Source organism: Coccomyxa subellipsoidea, assembly GCF_000258705.1.
Source record: "Coccomyxa subellipsoidea C-169, whole genome shotgun sequence".
In the NCBI taxonomy this organism is placed as follows: domain Eukaryota; kingdom Viridiplantae; phylum Chlorophyta; class Trebouxiophyceae; family Coccomyxaceae; genus Coccomyxa; species Coccomyxa subellipsoidea.
The window spans coordinates 723751-743370 of NW_005178024.1; the positions used below are offsets into that span (position 1 = coordinate 723751).

The following is a 19620-nucleotide window of genomic DNA, read 5'->3' on the forward strand; positions in this document are numbered from 1 at the left end:
GTTCTACCAAGTGACTTTTCCCACTGCGCGCAAAGGAGATTATACCTGTTGGCTTCATGGCAAATGGGCGGGGATCCGGCTGCCTGTGCCTTTTCATGCACGGCGCCACCCCTGAGCGAAGTTGTCAATTTCATGCGCCATGAAGCCACAGGCTTGTGACTTAGCGCTATATTTGGGTGACACGGCGAAGTATGGAAGTTCATGTAGCTAGCAGCATTGAAGCTTGCGCGCTAGAGAGAATTTGGCAGGGGCGGGAAAGTTGCTGCTCCCTGTGTATCCCAAGTACGTTGTTGCTGTTTGAACCTCGCACAAAGTATGGGTACTTTTTTTGACTGGAAGCAATTGCAGGCAATGGGCGGTAGGACCAAGTACATGTACGCCTCTCTGAAGGCACTGAGTAGGGATTTCTACTTTCTTGCTTCTTTGACGATACATGCAAGGTGTGCAGAAGTGTGTGGACATGGCAGAGGCAAAAGGCATTTGTATCCACGAAGTAATGGCGATCATTTCGTTGCCCCTGCTTTTGGACTGTTTTCTGTTTGACGCATCAACATTGTGAAGTGAATCCGGTGCAAGGGCGCTATATGCTGGCTACATGCTGCCATATATGCTGGCTAAGGGCGTCTCATGGATATATGGAATGCGGGCTGTGGCGTGGGATTTGGCCCCATTGAAGGCCAAATCATGTGTGCAGCGTTTGACATGCAGAAAGAATACGTACAATGGACAAGAGGCAGTCACATGCAAGGTAGTACTGTGGTGCATCAGGACTCAGTCAGATGGTGCAAGGACCTGGTGTACAGTATGTTATGTTCAACATCTATGTAATGAGTTAGAGCATCTCATCGATAATATTGATATCAACATGCCACGTACATACTGTACTTGGTTACAAGTTCATTGCTGGGCATGCATGTCTATCATAGACAGTCTATGGATAATTCCCCGGACAGTCCTGCAAATTCTGAACCTACAAGACACCCTCAATTGCAAGCTCTAAAAAATACTTCTATTCTTGCACTCGTTCACCTCAGTACGCATGATGGCTGGCTCAAGCTTCAATCTCAGATACAAACTGACTATTCTGGTGTCAAGACTCGGGTTTACTATTGAGCTGCCCTGCACGATCTTGGAAAGATAATTAAACAATTTGGAGAGCAATGTTGATGCTCCTCACTGCATCTATCACGGACTCTGACAGCAATACCTACGACTCACAGCAAACAGGCTAGTGTACAGCCACATGCACTCGAGATTTAAATACATAGATCTGTTGCACACAACGACTCCAAAGCTATAATTTACCGCGCCAAGTGCTTCACACTTCAGGCCAACACCACCCATAAGACAGTGGTAGACTGCAGCCCGTCCACAAAATTGCTTCAAGCAAAAAATGTCGCATTGCCTGAAGCTGCATTTCCAAGTCGACAGACCAGTGGCTCTTTTCTTGGGGGGATTGTGCACGCGCTCTGAACAGCTTGCACAAAATTCTGCAACACGCTCGGGGCATAGGAAGCTCTGCATCTTGCCCCTCTTGTCCCACTTCTGCATGGCTACACTAGAAAGAAGCAGCAGTGAAAACATAAGTGAAAACATGGTCTCCCCATTTTGTCACCAATGGGATGAATTTGAATGTGACTACATGCCCCCAACATCCAGCTTGCCAGCCTCACATGTTCTCCAGAAACCACAAGCGCTTTAGCAGGCTGATTCCTGTGGCCGTTGAGCAACCTGCAAACGATGATAGACCAAAAAAAAAACTCCACCAGAACGCCTTCATCGCTTTGCTCTTCCCCCTTCTCCGCAGTCTCCACCAAAGAAATGTGCCACACGCAGGCACACTCCTGGGGCCTCGGGCCATCCTCAAATAATCACGAGTATATTCACCAATCCCTCCCTGCATCCCTGCACCCCATTTCCTTCCCACCAGCCCCAGCCCACCATCTATCAGAATGCAGGTGATGCGGATTTACCCTGTTTCGAAAGAGACGATCATGAGATGCGTCCTGATCTTCGGTCAAAACGCTCAGGCCTTGAACTCGAGCATCATGTTGTTGTCGGGCGGCAGGCCGATGCAGGCGCGCGCCACGTTCTCCAGCATGGCGCGCTGGCGGCCCAGGGCGTTGATCACAGGCGTTCCCTCCGGCACCAGTGGGGCCTTGGTCAGGTAGCTCAGCAGCACAGCCACCGGATGCATCGCGTGCAGCTCCTCCTGTCCCTCTGCGCGGACCTGCCGACACCAAAACACAAATCCTCTTCAGCACTATAATGCTACTGCTGCAGCATGCACTGCTCCTCAACAGGCTTCTCGGGTCACAAGGGTGCGGCGCACCTGGATGCGGCCGAGCAGCTCTGAGAGGATGACAAGGTCGAGGATGATGGGCGCCGCTAGGAGGCTGTCCTCGCAGGTATTGTGCATGACGATGGTCTGGCGGCCGCCCAGGAAGATCTCGGCGCTGTACTCGTCCATCGCGCGCTTGCTGTCGGCCACGTAGGGGATGTACTTGATCACCACGCAGTGGTCCGGGTGCTCCCCAGGCGAGTACAGCAGCGGGTTGCTCGCCACCATGTCGTCCACCTGGGGGCAACGCACATCATCCCAATAAACACACCTCCCGAAGCAGGGTCCAATACTGGGGAGGAGGTGAGGGTCTCATTGGCATGGTGTAAAGGCGGACTATGCTTGTGCTCAGTGCTACCTCTGCAATGAATTGCACATAGAGCTGCACGGCGAGGTGAGCGTTGACAAGTGTTACACAGTCTGGTGATCAACAGGTGCAAAGCTATCATCACTTCCGCAAGATTGGCTTCACCCCCCCGCGGCTCTCCATGCAGCACCATGCATACATCCAGATGCCGGGAGAGCTGGTAGGCTTGAAGTGATGGTGCCCAAGCTGTGCTGCGTGAAGTGTCGCACAAAAAGGGCGAGGGCCTCATAGAAGCAGAGCATGTGGAAGGAAGGGGAACGCGCACCACGTTGCTCTTGGAGATCTCCTTGGAGCGGAAGGTCTGGGGCGCGGACAGGTTCATGCCATCGTTGTTGCCCAGGTGGTTGTAGGACACTATGGAGGTGGGCTTGATGCCCGCGCCCACCAAAAAGTCCACCAGCACGCTCTTCATCTTCGTCTGCCCGCTCTTGAAGTCGTCCCCGCCAATCAGCACGCCTGCGCGCAAGACAGAGCAAGCGCCCTCAGCAGGTGTCTATTCACCTGGCTGCGCAAAAGGCACAGCCTGCATTATGAGATGTACAGTATCCGCCCTTGACACCAGGGTCAGGTGCTGACAAGCCTGCATTGGTGATGCGTGAGGCGCAAAGAGACATGTGGGACAGCATCGCATTTTAAAGTCACTTGAAGCACTTGCACACGTGCACATTCCATCATTGCTGAGCTCACAACCAACAACCCACTGTCCAGGAGCCTCTTGCCTCTTGCCCCAGCAGATACACAAGTGACAAATGAACACTGCTACGGCAAATGGCGCATGCGAAGAGAGGGGTGCCGGGAGCAGATATACACGGAGATAGGTCGCACCTTTTTGGACGGCGAGCTCGATGAGGCCCGGCACAAAGGTGTTCTGGGGGGAGCCATTGATGAAGGGAACGCCCTCCAGGATGGCAGCCGCCGCGTAGATGCTGGACGGCGCAATCTCGCTCTCGTCCCTCTCAATCGCCGCCAAGAAGTTCTCGGCTGTGTCATTCAGGCCCTCCGCAACCTGCTCCACATACAAAGCACTCAGCACCCAGCACCCTCTGAAGGCTTGAAGATGACTGGCTGCCGAGCATCACTCTTGCGGAGCAATTCATCTCCAGAGACACAGGTCTGCATATGTGGCGGCCAAATTCGCAGACCCATCTGAATGGAGGTGAAGGGCTGTGCTGTGCGCCGCCCAGAAAGGCCACCATGGGTCTCAAGCTCCTGCCATTCCATAATTGCAGGCGTAGCGTGCCTGTTTAATGACCGACACTTTCTTTTTTGACAAAAGGCAAGGCGTACAGTGCAAATGCCGGAAGCAACCTCTTATGCCCAAGCCAGGCCTATCTTACATCCCTCACGCAATTCTCGGGTTCCTCCTTGTGGAGCAGCCTCATCCAGGCACCCCAGAAATTTCACAGCCTGCAATGCCCTGGAAAAGGACAAAGCATTCCTGTATGCTATCCCTCAGATGTGCAATATTTTGAGGGAAGATCAAAACAGTGACGACTGGAGAAAGGCACTCACGTCGCTGTAGCGCTCGGTGTTGGCCGTCCATAATATCACGACCTTGTCAACGGCGGTGCGCTGCTGGAACTCGCGGATGTCAGCGCGCAGCTGGTCAAGCTGCTGCTGGCGGCTTCCCTTGATGAGGTTGTCCGCGCGCGTGTCCTGGTTGGCCGCGATGAAGTCGGCGTCGTAGATGCCCGGCAGCGGCGCCATGTCTTTCATGTAGGGCACCAGCTGCCGCTGCAGCTCAAAGTCCAGCACCTGCGGCAGGGAACGCCCAAATTACACACCTCTCAAAATAAGTGTCACCACCCCGTCAGAACGCAGCGGACAGCGTTGCAGTGCCGCTGCAGCTCAAAGTCCTGCACTTGCAAACAGAAGAGCACACGCCACACGTCTCTTACATCACTGGTTTTGGCCCTAGAAAACTTTCTTGAATTTACAGCATCTCAAGGCGGGTGGCTTCACAATTAGCAGGCGAGTGGCGGGGTGCTGAGAGTGCCGCGGAGTATTGGGGCTAGAGCCAGCTTGGCAACAGAAGCACGCGCATAATGTCGGTCCGTCTGCCACACCATCATCTCGGGTGTCGCCAGGATGAGATGATCTTCCAATGACCGAGTGACAGGACTGTCCATGATGTGCAGGCCCCCGGCACAGAAACCCATCCATCGGCATTTCTTGCTGCTGCCTGAGCCTGACCTTATAAAGCTGCCATGCCCACTGCTGCTGCCTGAGCATGACCTGAGGAAGCTGACAGGCTCACTGCTGGACCCTTTCATTTTCTTATAAGCCCACCTGAGCGCGCTCCATGGCTTCAGCCAGATTGAGGCTGGAGATGTCCCAGCCGCCCCAGACGATGTCATTGGGGTGGACCATCGGCAGAAGCGAGGAGAAAGGGGTGTATGCCTCCTCTCCGCGGTAATTGCCAATGCGGCAGGTGGATGCCTGTAATACCGAGCCCCAGTAGTTGGGCTTCCTCAGACCCTCCTTGGTCATCCATGTGATGCCGCTGCACCGACACAGGTTGAGAGGCTTGACGAGGGTTCATTGTGCTGGTGCACAAACAATGAAGGGTGACGCCGAGGACTTGTAGGTCCAGTAAACAGTAATAGTTTGCGTGGTTGCCTAGCCCCTCTGGTGTGTCCAGATGTGGTGCACAGTAAGAAAGTCCCAATAAATCTATCCCATGAATTCGTATTTGAGGCATAGTTTTGATCATGATTGTTAGTTAAGACCGCTATGGGATCAGAAGCAAGGCCAAACCGAAGGCAGCCTCGTGCTATCGAAAAGTCTGAAAAGGATGTAGCTAAGAGGCACTTACTGCTTGTTGGCGAGGCACCCTGCCGTCACTGTGGATCCATTGTTGCCTCCCCATCCAACAAGCATTACCCTGAGCATGCAAGGGATTACAATCACTTCTTTCGCCCGCGTCCATACGTTGTCAGCATAACGAGTCAAACAACAATAAAATGCAGGAGTAGTTGCGAAACCACACAAGAAGCCACCTTCTGGTAGTGGTATAAATATATATATCATGTGGTTGTGAAGATACAAGCGCATAATCATGCACGATGTTTCCAAAATTGAGTGGGCACGGTCAAGGATCAGCTACTGTCCTGTAACCTACCCAAGCTTGGGTACCCGCGTGCTCGTTCTGAGCTCGTATTGTGTTGTGGTCGGCCTTACAATCCATTTTCCGTCGGGCCCTTGTGACAGATCGGTATGGTCGTAGTTATATGTGGCGGCGATCGCGTCGCTCTCATACTGGACGTTTGGTGAGTCTACCTTGAAATTATCGATCAACATCCTGCTAGGCTTTCGGCAAGGGCTAGGCGCGACCAAGACGCTGCCAAAGTGCGTTTGGACGTTTGAAAGATGCTAAACAGCACGAGAATTGCAGATCCTTTGTAATGTCTGGCACACAGGCCCGCCAGTAAGCATAACGTCATCGTTAGTTAGCTTCGCTTTGCACCACGCAGCTTCCAATCTGCCCCAAACTTGCAAATGCAACTCCCGCCCCGGTCTACTTCATTATGATTTCGGACTCGTTCACTTCTGATCCACACAGGGGACACTGCGGCTGTACCGCCAGCAGGCGCGCAAATGCGAGTCCGTTTGCTGGGCACTTGCAAGCAGGGCACTCCGCCCAGTCTCCCTGAGACATGCGCTTGCCTGCCAAACAAAAAACAAGGCAACTTCACCACAATGATCACAATCAGTGCGAGGAAAAACAGATCTCGCACTAGCATGTTTGCTGTGTGTGCTGATGCAGCATGAGTTTTTCTTCCAAGGAACGTCTTGAGAGTGCATGCAGTTGCTTAAAACAGTTTTGGCCAAGGTCAGAGGGCAATCGAGAGAAACCAGCAAGCAGTTTGGGGCAGGCATAGTACCTGTGGCCAGACAGAATGGGATCGCCCTCTCGCAGTGTCCACAGCGCAGTTCGCTGCATGGGCCAGCAACGCTACAGAACGTGCAGGCAATCTGGCCTTCTTCAGGGTCCTCTCCCCTGGCATACCCCCAAATCCCAGGACTTATTTCCCACAGTGAACAAGATTTCTGCTTCCCTTTGCAAATGCAACACCTTCAATGCCGCCTGCTCTAGGCAGGGGGAGCGCGGTGATGGATACCTCCTGGCTGTCATAATCACCAAAGATGAGAAGGTTCTGAAGCGCGCAAAAGCAGACAGATGCACTTCAAAGCAAGGAAAAGAAGTGCATTTCAATAAAGTAACATGGCCAGAGCGCACCAGGCTCGTTTGCGCACGATGCCTTCAATCTTGCGCCGGTACGCCGGGTTGATGGCATCCTTGTGTTCTGGGCGCATCAGCATTGCTGCGTAATCGTATGCGGATGCACTCAGGCCTGCGCGACTGCACTCCACCACTGCGGTTGTCAAGATGGGCACGATGTGGCTCGGGAACGCCTCCACATTGGTGCACACCCTCGCCAACATGCGCGCAGCGCCCTGCATGTGGCATTTGCTGTGACCTTCAAGGGTACATTATCACTCACCTTTTTAAACACTAGAGGGGAAAGGATCAGGATGAGTAATTGGATTTGGGGATGTGAGAGGGTCTGGTTTTAGAGGTCCTGCACCTAGCTCAGGACAATCCATGCAGACTTGACACCTCCTTGATCTGTGCCTAAGGCTTCAAGCCATAGCAGCATGTGGCCATTGCAATGCATGAAGCCAAGTGTGAGTTCAGCGGGTACAAATTTCATACCTCATGGTCCCCCAGGCGGACGAGGGGTTTGATGAGGATGTAGGAGTGTAGCAGAATGAGCGCGCCCCTCAACAGCTTAAGGGTTTTGGACTCACAACCCTGGCACTCTCGCCATGCTGCAACAAGCGTCTCATGCGCCATCTGTGAATGCAAGTCACGACAGTGCATTGATATCTTGCAACGCAGGTCAAAGTGCCAATCGTTTTATTGCGCCCTTCATTTGGTGCAAATTTGATGACAGCAATGTTGCGAGATCTCGGGAGCTTTCTTCCAGGGAGTTTGCTGCTCTGGATCATTGAACAAGGGCCAGTCCTTTGAGAGCCCACAGAATCCGAATCACAGCTATGGGGCCATGGCAGCAGCACGGATCGATGCTTCAGAAGCAGCTTCTCTCAACGATTTGCAGTGGATTTGTTTTTAGCTCTTCACCTTGTAGTTTCCCGCCTGCTGGTCGATGTGTGCAGCATGCAGCGCGGCTGCAGCGGCGTCCTCATGCCTGCCAAGCGCTAGGTACAGCCTGGACAGGAGCGCCGCTGACTCAGCGGGCGAGTGACTCTCCAGATTGTCAGCGATCTGGAGACCCAGTGCAGCATCCCCGGTCCGGCCCACTATCTCTATAGCCTTGTTGATGGCATCACCGCCAGCCTGCACGGGGAGATGAACCCTTGTCATACCCCTCATGTCGGCTCCTTTCATCATTGGCGACAATACAGAATCTTTAAACACCATTTTCAGTTGGGGACACCTCTACCGACTGTTTGAGTATGCTAATATGGTTTACAGCGAGCTGCAGCTTAGCTCTTGTTAACAACACCTCAAGCAAATTGAGAACGATGTCTCTTTCAGTCGGACCACATGCCAGCATCAAGCAGCACATGGAATATTGATCGCACCCACCTTCAGGTACAGCTTCACGGCAGCTTCGTGGAAGCCGAATCTGTCGCGCAGGTCAGCCGCAGCTTCCCAATGCGCTCGCTCCTCATAAAATTGGCACGCCCATTTGCAGCCCTGCTCCGCAGCTGGGCCGCTGCCGGGCAGGCTGTCAACAAAGGCCGGCATGGCGTCATGCAGGCGCGCGGCCTCAAACGCCGCCTCCTGCTGCCCAGCCAGCATCAGATAGTGCACCGCTGCCTGCAAATGCATAGGCATGAAAATCAATCAAAGTAATATCTGCTTGCATTCCTGTAAGCCAAGAGAGAAAGCAAACATGAGGATAGATTCCCTTGTAATCATTAGATCAGCAGCAGCAGTGCAAGAGGAGCCTTGCATGGACTGGAAATGGCAACAGCATGGATCTCAAGTTTATGCATGTGGTCTATGGCCGTGGCCCGTGGCAGGGATGGCAGATTGCTCACAGAATGTTCGCCAATAGTCTGGCAGTGCTGGGCCACAAGGGCGGCGGCAGCTGCGTCGCCCGACCTGGCGACTAGAGCGGCTGCACCGTCGCCGTCTTGCAGGTGTTGCAGCAAGACTGCCACAGCCTCAGCAATGGCTCCTGCTGCTTCATATGCAGTCGTAGCTTCCTTGTACCTCCCGGCACCTGGGCATGGCATAAGCACAGCCACTTCGCACGCCATCTCTGAATTTAGTCATGCATGGTGTGACTCATGCAATTTAGAGAGCCAGAAACGGCCAGCGAAGGCTCACTTGAGTCCCCTCCTGATCCAGCAAACACCATGGGAGGTGGGGTGTGTGTAAGCTTGTGTTGGTCGCGCACCCTCAAAAGCCTGAGCCAAGGGAAGTTGCAGCTCCGGTTGCTCGCCCCGCCCAATGATGGCGGATGCTTTATCCACAGAGCCTGCACCGAGGTACAACGCTGCTGCTTTCTTTCTGTCGCCTGCGAGCGCATACAGCTCTGCAGCAGCCTGCAGTGCACTCTGGAGTCATTCAGTATACTTGTAACTTCCCTCAAGTTTGATGTTTAGTAAAATCCTGGTTCAAACAAACTCACACGCAGGTAATTGTCAGGCAGCCTGCTTGCCTGCACTTGCTGCAGTGTGTCCAGGAGGGCAGCACACTGCGCTATCAACGCTGCATCCCCAGTGGCAATTGCCAGTTCCCTGCCTCTGACAAAGTCCCCCAGGAGGACAGTGGTTCTTGCCAGCCCGCCCCTGCACAGTGCTCTGTCTGCTTCACTGAGACACTCTTCTGCTGCCTCATCATCCGCTGCTAGAGCATCACTGTAGCACCTGTGAGCCTCAGCATATTCTTCCTGCTCTTCCTTCGCCTGCAGCACAATGTGAGCCAGGCTTTTACACTCTCTCTTCTGAAGAAGCAATATTTCTGGCAGCAACGGAGAGACATTGACCAAAAAGAGGGGAATGCGGCATGCCTGCCCAATGCGGCATGTGATCATGGGTTCAAGAGCAGGTTGAAGCTCCCGGGCCAATGCCAAGGCCTGAGGCCAGTGCTGCAGCTGCATGCGCATGTCCAGGGCAGCTGCTGGGTGGCTGCTCCTCAAAAAACACTCCTGCGCATTCCTCAATCCAATCAGGGCCTTGATCTTGTGTGCATCTGACAGAGCCCCAGACCAGCAAGCAATTGGCTGTATGTCACATGCCAAGCAAATGGCACAGATATTCTATGTGACTAACCTGTGCTCTATCATGGTCCTTAGCGATCATAGACAACAGATGTCCGCGCCGCAGTTCTTTCTCCTCAACAGATGTCAGCTTCTCCAGTGCGTCACCCATTGTTTGATCATCAAGCGCACAATAACACCTGTGCGCAACGAAGAGCATGGCCTTACTTCGCTGCCAATATTGATTCAGCACTGCTTCGTGAGGGGCCACAGGAGCAATGCATGCAGGATCTTGCGGACTCACTCAATGGCCAGTTGGATGTCCATGCTATGGACGGCAGCAGCAGCCAGTGCCTGCCACCCAGCTGTCTTGTTCAGCATCGCAGCCGTGTCCCGAGCCTGCTGCATTCTGCCAATGGCAATAGCAGCGCGTACGCGCATCAGCAGCCGCTCATCCCCTCGCACTCCCACATCAACGGCCTGCCAAGGATACAGCTTCAGCTGCAGAAACCCCATTGGGACTGTGATTCACCTTTCGCTTCCTGCTTTGTAACAAAGAATGCATGCCAGCAATGATGCTGGATGCTCCATGGAGTGAATGTTGGCAAACACATAGTGACAGTGCTCCATGAATGTTAATTGACAAGGAGATGATGTTTCATACCTCCAAAGGCTTGTGAGTGTCCAGGATTGTGCTGTCAAGAGAGCCGTTGGTGTGCTGACTGATGAGCCTGCCTCCAACAAGGAGCACAGGGGACAGCTCTGCTGATGCTGGCTGGCTTCCCAAATGTTTGATGCCTGCATGGCATGGCACTCCTCCAAATCAAGGCACCATCCAGTCCAGTTTTGTTGGGAGTTTCTGCACCAGCATGCATGGCTTTGTTTTATCTTACTGCCTCCCTGATGGAGCTCTTCTGCTGGGAATTCACCTGGGCCATTGATGGCTGTCAGCTCCAGGACAAAGACATGCAACATCTTTCCACTGGACAGCAGGAAAACATTCCTGTCCAGAGCGTCCCACAGGGCTGCCACAAGGGGCCCCTGAAACGCTGGCACCGCCACACAGGAGTTGTCCAGAGCGCTGTGCACTATCATGTGGCCATCGTTTGTTGAGCAGAGAGTCCTGCACTTCACACAACTAAGTTAAACCTCACATCTCTGCCAGAGTGAGCAGCTCATATTCGTGACCCATGATATCAGGCTCTTGCAATTGTGATGTATGACATACCTGACACCAGAGCGTTCTGGTGATATGAAAGCAGCTGGCCCATTATGTAAGCGGTGCTCTGCCACACAGGCGCGGTCTTCACAGCTGTAGTACCACAGATCTCCCTGCCTCGTGCACGCTATCTGACCCACGCAGAATGTCTTTTTTTAGGAAGGGCCCTATATGATGCTTCATTGGCCTTTGCACTTTAGGCTGAGAATTGCATGGTTCACATGGTCTAGCAAAGGTCAGGAACGCTTACCAAAAATTGCTGAGTCATTACGATACTTGTGATCTCAGCAAAGACACCAGGTGGTGGCAGCACAAAGTCTTCAGTGCTGTTCTCTAAGGCCTCTAATGTGTGCACCATCACCCTTCCTGCAAGCCGAGAGTGTCTGAGTTAGTCATTGGGAGTTCATTGCAGGGCTGCATGAGCTTACCCCACTAATAAGTTGCAGCTTCCAATGATGTGAAAAGGTGCTACACACGTGTGCTGGCACACCTTTAATGAGGACAGCTACATGAGTGGAGTTGAGCTGCAGACGCTCGATTGGGCCATAACACTCCTTCGCTATCAGCAGCTTTGCTTCTGAGCCGCCTATCAACGGCAGCAGGTAATAATATACCTGTATCCACACCTTGCCTGGTTGAATTGCTTGATCTCAAGACACAAAGCTTTGGCTGAGGCTGGCAGGCAAGTTGCATTTTCACTGGCAGAACAAACCATACATTGCTGAATCTTGAATTGGTTGCAATCTAAGGCATACCTTGCAATCTAGCCCCACGGCCAAATGGTGGGTCCCCAGAGCAAGGAAGGCTGGCTCAACCACGACAGGACAGCGCAGCTTTGATCCAGCCCCAGTGCTGAAGTCAGTGATGGTGACCTCCCTGAGATTTGTCAGGCATGCAATGGAGCAGTCCCTCACAGCGCACACAGCTGGCAGAGCCGCCAAGAAGACATGCACTGGTCCATCCTGTTATATTATCCAAACATTAGACTATCTGCCTACTTTGTAGCCTCTGACCCTCTGACATGCACAAATTTTCCATGTACGCATGATGCTGCAGAGTAAAGTACCAAGTTGGATATGTGACACAGGGACCTGGCCTGTGAAATCCGCATGCATGGGATTCACTAACAAAATGATTGCTGGCAAAGTGTCTCACCATCGACGACACAGCCAGCAGCAAGCCATCAGGGGACCAAGACAGCGAGGATACGTCCCCAGGAATGCTGACTGCATCTTCCCGACACTCCTGCACGGTCTCTGCCACGGCCAAGACTGCCACCCTCCCCCCGCTCGCAACAGCTGCATTGAGATCACAGATTCATTTGAACACAGCTCTGACAAAACGGGCCCTGATATGCTTGGGAAGATATGAGGTCGAGCAGTTGACTCATCACACATTACCTGCCCGGCCAGCTGCTGCACAGAAAGCTGAGGCTGTGAGGGCGTTTGCAAAGCAGTTGTAGACCTGCATCTGGCTTGCTGGCCCCTTGGAAGGTGCTGACACCACCACAATGATTCCTGCACACCCGCATGGCATCATCAGCCAGCAAAACGGGAACGATTGCAGGGCTTGCCAGGATATGGAAATGTAGTGTCCAGCCTTACCAGCTTGGAAAGAGACAACAAGCCTTGCTTGGTGACACCATGCATGCCCCTTGATGTCTCCATAAGTTTCCTGGAAGCTGAGCTGGCCTGGATCCGCATTCTCATTTGACACCTGCATCACAAGTTCACTGTAAATGGAAGTTGCCTCACCTGTACAGATACATCAATGACGCGGATATGAATGTCAGCGTACCTTCCATATACTGAGGGTTCGGGCACCGAGCACAGCGGAAAGAGACTCTGAGGGGACCGCTCCACTCTTTTGTCTGCTGGGTGCAAACTGAATGTCACAAGGTTCCTTCTTGAATACATGTGAGAACAGCGTTGCTCCATCGCTTCCTCTGCTGATAGTAATCTGCATCAAGCAGGAGGCGATCTTTCTCAACCGGGATTCTTGATGGATCTGGGATTCCTGCAATGGCAGTGGCTATGAAAGATTGGCCAGAATCACATGTCTGGTAGGGCAATGCTGATGCTTGCCTGATTGTCCCGACCTGCCATTGCCAGAAGGCCAGATGTGCTCCAGACTGCACATGTGATTGCTCGGCCGTGCCTTCCAGCAATCACATCCCTCCTCTGCTCGGCCAGTGAAAACAGCACCAGTGTTCCCTTTTTGTTCCCAGCAGCCAGCAGCTGATGAGAGTTTGACCATGCAAGGCATGTCATCTCCTGTGTTTGCATCAAAACATCTGCATCAATCAGAAATGACCCCACACTGCTGCAAAAAGGTCATGAGAGAGACAGACGTTGAGATGCACGCTGAGGAGCAAGTCTGCAGGCAGGAATCACCTTCACTCCGCTTTCCAACCGGACAGTTGACCGGCTGGCGAGCGTGTACAAGAATATTTGCGACTGTGCATAGCATGAGATGGCCAGCAGTGCACCTTGTGAATCCCACTGCACAGCACAGAATCAGATCACTGCATGAATAGGGATTGCTGGATACCCGAAAATGGCACGCCGGCAATTTTTGTACCATTGAGCACTGAGCAGCACCTGCAATTGTGGGGTGCTTTCTGCTCCCTTATCAGAATCTTGTATTGCAATATCATTCACCAATGTGCCATGGCGGTCGTGCACAAGCACATTCTCGTTCCCAACAGTCACTGCCAGATGTGTGCCAGAAGGGCTCCAAGCGATCGTGCAAGGGAGATCTCGTACCGTTGCAGATCCGGTAGAGAACAATTTTTCTGCGAATAGCCATGCAGCAAATGTCATTAATCTAATTACTGAGGACATGGGAGACTGCAGATCTCTCCTGGATGACACCGTCAGGGCGTTTTTTTGATGTGGTAAGGCCTACCATCCCGTGTTTGATCCAGATATATGCCTCTAGCAAACATATCTGTGGTCTTCAGAATCAAAATACCATCCTTGAAGGATCCGTTCGAGCGAATGTCAAAATGAGGTGCAACGCATAGGAACAGTTGGTCTACCCCGCCGAAACATGAATTAGAGTTGCAGCTTGAGCCACGAGAACCTCTTCAAGCTGCCTTTATGGGATGATAGGAAAGTGCGAGACTTCTGCGAGACTGTAACTGTTTTCGGCAGGGTTTTGGGGTTTTCATACATTAATTTAATCACCCCATAAATTTGGCAAACATGAATTTGACCAGTTTAGCGATTAACAAGATGCAAACTTTGATGCAACAACGAGTTGTCAAGGCTGTGCTTTGCAGACAAAGTTCACAGCTCGTGAATTATTCGTCCTTCTTGGCTTGATGGAATCTGCATCACCGACATAAATTTGGAAACTTGTCGATACAAGCTGCTTAGACATTAAGAAAAAGTAATTTTGCTGCATAGATCTAATTTAGCAGATCGATAAAATCATATAAGATCTGGCACAGAAACTTTTAATGTCAGCTTCAGCCCTTCAGAAACTTGCAGCAGTGGCACCGCGTGATTTGGTGCGAGTCACACAATCAGGGCGACGCTTGTTCCACGATCTCTTGCTTCAGTGCCGGGCGGCAGGGCTCACGGCCGCGCCCAACAGTGACAACGATGTGGCACATCTGCATGCACTCTTTGATGTAGCCCTGCAGTATGGACTCGGCAGCCTGGTGTACGACTATGTTGTGGAGGTCTGCTCAGACAAATACTGCACATCCAGGTGAGCTCCATTATCTGGATTTCCATTGGTCTTAGTCCTGCATGTAGCAGCCAATGAGGGGCTGCTCACGGACTTACAACCCGTCTGTCTTGATGTTGCAGTGATGCCCTGGAGGCCTATCTGCTGGATGGCGAGTGCGTGAAGAAGTGGTGCCACAGCGCTCTGGAGCGCGAGCACAGCCACATCCTGCAGGGCCTCACGCGAGGCCTGGCCTCTCTGGCAACAAAGGGGGATCTGTACAGGCATGTGGGCCGCCTCATTTCGCTTGTATCTATCCTGGAGGCCCTGGGCCAGCCATCAGAGCCCAGTGGAGCAGCCCAAACACAGGACTCCCGCGAGCTCATCCTGGCAAAACAGCTCTACCAATGCGCTCTGGTGAGCCCTACGCTAGGCCCAAGATGGGACATATAATGTTTATCCTTGGCATGCATTGCCTCACTCAAGCGAATAGTGAGTCAGATACGCGTTTTGCACCCATCGAGGCTCATCAAGGAGGCATGATGCTGTGACGAGACAACTAATCGGCGTTGGACATGTCATGACATGCAAGCGGCATGTGCCGGCAGGTGCTGGAGTGGGTCGCGCAGCATGTGGCGCAGGCAGGGGGCGGTCCGGGGAGGTACGCGTCAAATCAGGAGTGGCGCACAGCCGTCAACAAGCGCCGCAATGCCGCGCAGCCGGCCACGCCTTTTCTGCAGGACCTGCTCCAGGAATTGGCCTCCCAGCATGTGAGCCCCCCCTCATCTGCTGTGCAACACCTCATCTGCATTTGCTTCCTTGCGGCTATGGCTCAATGCAGTTTCTTGGAAGCTGCAAGAGTTCATGACAAGCAAGGGCCATGACGCTTCAGTGAGTTGAGCTTTCACAGAATGTTCCAGCGAGTGGTGTTGGCTTGCAACAGAATCTATACGACATTGATGCCTCCGTCCCAGATTGGACATGCAATGCTATGCTGTGGCTCCACCATTTAAAGTAAATGCAGTGTTGCAACTGAAGTGTCCAAACCTTGGCACAATTCCACGCATGTCGGTCAAGAGCGGGCGCTGTGGATTGACAGGGTTTCTTCCACTGGGAGCAGGGGGTGACAGCGCTGCAGTACCCGCCTGCATCCCTGGAGAAGGCTGTCCAGGGCATCTTCCTAAACGGCGCCACGGACCGCGCCGCCTGGCACAGCAAGCTAGCCCTGCTGCTCTACTACCTCATGGACGCCGGGCTCAGCCCCAGCCCCGGGGAGTTCATGTGAGATGCTACCAGACTCCTCTGCACGGCTTAGCTTGCGAGATGGTTGCTAGACGGTGTATGCGCAAGCAAAGCTTATCCCCCTGGACCAGCCTAACGTTGGATCCCAGCATGGTGGGATGTCACGTTCGCCTTGAGCTGCGATGCTGTAGATGGCGAGGTCCCCGTTCCTTGCCCCACCCTCCAGCATCTAGGAATCGTGGCGAACGCGGCATTCCATAACGGTGCAGGCTGACTTTGCTGTGTTTAATGAATTGTTTCGTGACCTTAGTTGTCTGACTGCCGGTCCTCTGATCGGCTTCCGGGACCTCCAATGGGGCCACATTTCTTGCGTCCGAGGGTCTGGTGTTGTTTGAGAGGAGTGGTGAAGCTGAGAAGGTCTTGCTGACTGCGTTGAGGGTGCACGTGTCACAGGCAAGGCTTCAGCGTAAGTCCTCGGCAGATGGTGGAGTGGCAGGCCTACTTCCACCTGGACGATGCCCTCCTGGGTAGCACTGCCTCCCTGGAAGAGGCATGCCGCACGCTGCCAGGTGCCGCTGCTTCCCTTTCATGCTTGTTCCTTGACAACTGTACAGGTCCTCTTGCAAACCTATACAGCGCTGCATCCAAGTGCTAATGTCCAAAACGTTATGCCTGCATATTAGCCCCGTGGCAACGGCGAACACATGGCCGCCTCCGGAGTCAATACTCCAAAAAACAGAGGGGGCGCTCTAAATGAACCGCAGAAGTCTGACAAGACGATCTGTGTTTTGCATTGCAGCTGCGGCGGCGCCGGCGACGCGGTTCAAGGTGGTGCAGGCGCTGGCGGCCCGGGGATGCGCTGACGTGGCGCTGGACGTTCTGCGCGCGCGCTCGGCCGCCGGCGGCCGCCCCGGGGCCGGCCCCGCAGCCGAGCCGCTCGAGGAGGCAGAGGTGGCACTGGGCATCCGCCTGGACTGCAACCTCGTCACTGAAGCATTCATGGAGGTCTCACCCTCTGTCTTTACATTTATACTGTGTGCATTTACCCTTGGTATTGGGGTAAGCGTTGAGAGAATGGATGTCCACTTATACTCGTTGCTATCCAGGTGGTCTGGCCTCGCTGTCCACACAGGCAACAAAGAAGAATGCTTAAGCATTCTTGTGTCATCGGCACTTGTACAGTCGTATCTGCTATACACAAAGCTGATGCGCTTGGATTTCGGGCAGGCGAGGGAGCACTGTGAGCGGGTCAGCCCTGAGCAGAGGCCCAGGGATACTCGAGCGCTCATACGCGCCCTGGCAGACTGGGCTGCCAAAAACAACGCCGTGATTGATGTTGTGAAGCTGCCCTTCAACACATTGGAGGAGAAGGTACGCACCTTTGCCCCGCGTTATGGTGGCCTCCCTTCTAATGCAGCTTGAATGACATGTGGCTAATATATCAGAGCCCTCCAGAGTCCTCTTTGAATAACCAGGAGTGTCTCTGGAGTGCAAAAAATAGTATACACTTGATCACTTATTTCTAAGTCACAATGGCAATATGCAGGACTGGACTTGAGATTGGTGTGCGTGTGCAGGTGCTGTGTGAGTGGCTAGAAGGACAAATGGAGGCTGGCAAGACCACTGTGCGGTTCCTCCCCCTGTACTTTTTGTTGCGCGGCCGAATCACCGAGGCGCTGCACGCGCATGCCCGCCTCGTCCGCAGCCCCGTGCCAGGTGAGCCGCCAGTGTCTGCTACGCCTTCCTATGCCGGCATTGGAAAATGCGATTATTCATCTGATCCTCTGATAAGTCATGCCTCCATTGTCTAGCACCAGTCAGGCCAGCTTCAAAGCATGCATCTTTTGGGCACACCAATTTTTGACTCAGAGGAAGTACTGTGCACAGATGGAAGTGTCCTCTGCATGACCAAGTGAAGGATTAAGTATTGTGTGATGTGTATCGCACAGGAGGCGATGAGTCAGCGGCAGTGCTGGCGCAGCTGCTGTCCACGTCAGCGCGGCTGCTGCCGCGGGCGCAGAGAGCGCTCTGCGTGCTGCCCGATGACCATGGTGGGCCGGCCCTGCAGCTCGCTGCGGAGGCAGGGAGCGGCCCTGACGGCGCCGACGCACGCGGTGGTGCCCTGCCGATCGTCACAGGCATGCTTCTGTCTTGTCAGGAATCACTGCAGTCACTTTTGTTGTTGCAGTGTGGAGAGATGCATGTGTGCTTGTAGGTCTCTCAGAGTTCGAGACCTCCATGCAGACATGTCTGCAACTGCATGTTCCAAAAGCAATGCAAGTTTTCAGGCCCTATCAACCTTTCAATATATCAACGCTAGTGCCATCAGGTGATGGGTTTGCTGCAGGGCTGAATGACCTGGAGGTGTGGTCGGCCAGCCATGCGGCGCTGCTTGCGCGCGGAGGAGTTCTCCTTGGGCCGCTTTCAGCCGTAAATGAGCCATCCACATCTGGCGCTCATCCGATAGCCACAGAACAGGTGCAGTGCGATGCATGCAACACACCTGTGTCAATCCAGTGCTGTACTTGGGTGCTATGCCTGCATCTTGATGGGGCCTTGCTTGGTTCTGGTGAGTCCAACAAGTGCAGGATATTGGCAGCCTTTACGTGCAGCTTGTCTGCATATGCACAGCATATGCACCTTGCCTCTGGCAGGAAAGGCTGTCATACAAATATCAAGATTACAGTGACAATTCTTTCATGTTGCCATCCACATTTCCTGACTGAGCAGGCATCTGAGACATAGTTGGTGTGTGCCCCTTGTGCAGGCAGCGCAGGATGCTATGGAAGCAACTCCATCCGGAGCTCAACAGCGCAATTTGGCTAGCAGTGCCGAGAGAGTGCCCGAGCCTGCGGGGGATGGCATCTGGGGCGACTGGGCATCCTGGAAATCTGGGCAAGCCGCCGTCCAGGTAATGCTGCTCTGTTCTCAAATGCTGGACGCCTCGCGGCTTTTGAACTGGCAAGCCTGGTAGCTCAAGAAGAAATGGTGCAGCCCTGCTAAAGACATGTTGTGTGCTGCATGCTGCTTCTCATGGTGTCACACACCTGACTGCATCCACCTGCTGCTGTGCGCTGTACGCTCTGCAGTGCCATACGTGTGAAATGGGAAGAGGCAGGAAATTCTCGAGCTGCTCTGGGAGTCTGCGCCTGTCTAGATTGAGCACCCTAGTCTGCATGTCTGTCTTACAGATTCCTGAGGGGTTGTGTTCTGCAGAGCCTACCTTGCAGGCAGGCTATCCCTTGTCGTACTGCCTAGTTGGGGGTTCAGCAACCCATAAAGCAGATTTGTCCAAGTTTTGCGCTTTCCTTGAAGAGGTTTGGTGAATGGCAACAGGGGGAAACAAGTGCCGGCTTCGGGCGGCTTCCAGAAGATGCGCAGATCGACGGCCAGGCGGCGGCGGCTGACGAGGACTGGCACCAGATCCTGGGCGTTCCCTCCAAGGCCGGCACCGGCACCGGCCCCGCCAGCAAGCGCGCGCGCACGTCCGGCCGCTCCCGGCAGCCCAAGCGATGACTTGTTTGTCGTAAGGATGGCC

The 19620-nt window shown here is 53.5% G+C and overlaps 3 protein-coding genes across 3 annotated transcripts; 1 reads left to right on the forward strand and 2 right to left on the reverse strand.

The window, feature by feature from the left end:
* Positions 1–2032: 2032 nt before the first annotated feature.
* COCSUDRAFT_25841 (myo-inositol-1-phosphate synthase) lies at positions 2033–6008 on the reverse strand (the record flags this gene model as incomplete). The annotated part of the gene is made up of 8 exons (XM_005643864.1): positions 2033–2230; positions 2333–2578; positions 2974–3164; positions 3534–3714; positions 4221–4463; positions 4998–5211; positions 5524–5592; positions 5830–6008. Coding segments are annotated over 8 exons (1521 nt in total), but the record flags the coding sequence as incomplete, so codon positions are not given.
* Positions 6009–10246: 4238 nt separating this feature from the next.
* On the reverse strand, positions 10247–12969 carry COCSUDRAFT_83561 (hypothetical protein; the record flags this gene model as incomplete). The annotated part of the gene is made up of 8 exons (XM_005643997.1): positions 10247–10426; positions 10611–10744; positions 10876–11069; positions 11175–11296; positions 11921–12127; positions 12321–12463; positions 12566–12682; positions 12963–12969. The coding sequence occupies 8 exons, from the start codon at positions 12967–12969 to the stop codon at positions 10247–10249; spliced, it is 1104 nt and encodes a 367-aa protein (XP_005644054.1).
* A 1659-nt stretch (positions 12970–14628) lies between these two features.
* On the forward strand, positions 14629–19598 carry COCSUDRAFT_44718 (hypothetical protein; the record flags this gene model as incomplete). The annotated part of the gene is made up of 12 exons (XM_005643865.1): positions 14629–14882; positions 14984–15257; positions 15449–15610; positions 15940–16121; positions 16536–16651; positions 16882–17087; positions 17310–17453; positions 17660–17798; positions 18032–18199; positions 18430–18560; positions 18850–18993; positions 19419–19598. 12 exons carry the CDS (start codon positions 14629–14631, stop codon positions 19596–19598), a joined length of 2100 nt encoding a protein of 699 aa, XP_005643922.1.
* Between the last annotated feature and the right edge of the window lie 22 nt (positions 19599–19620).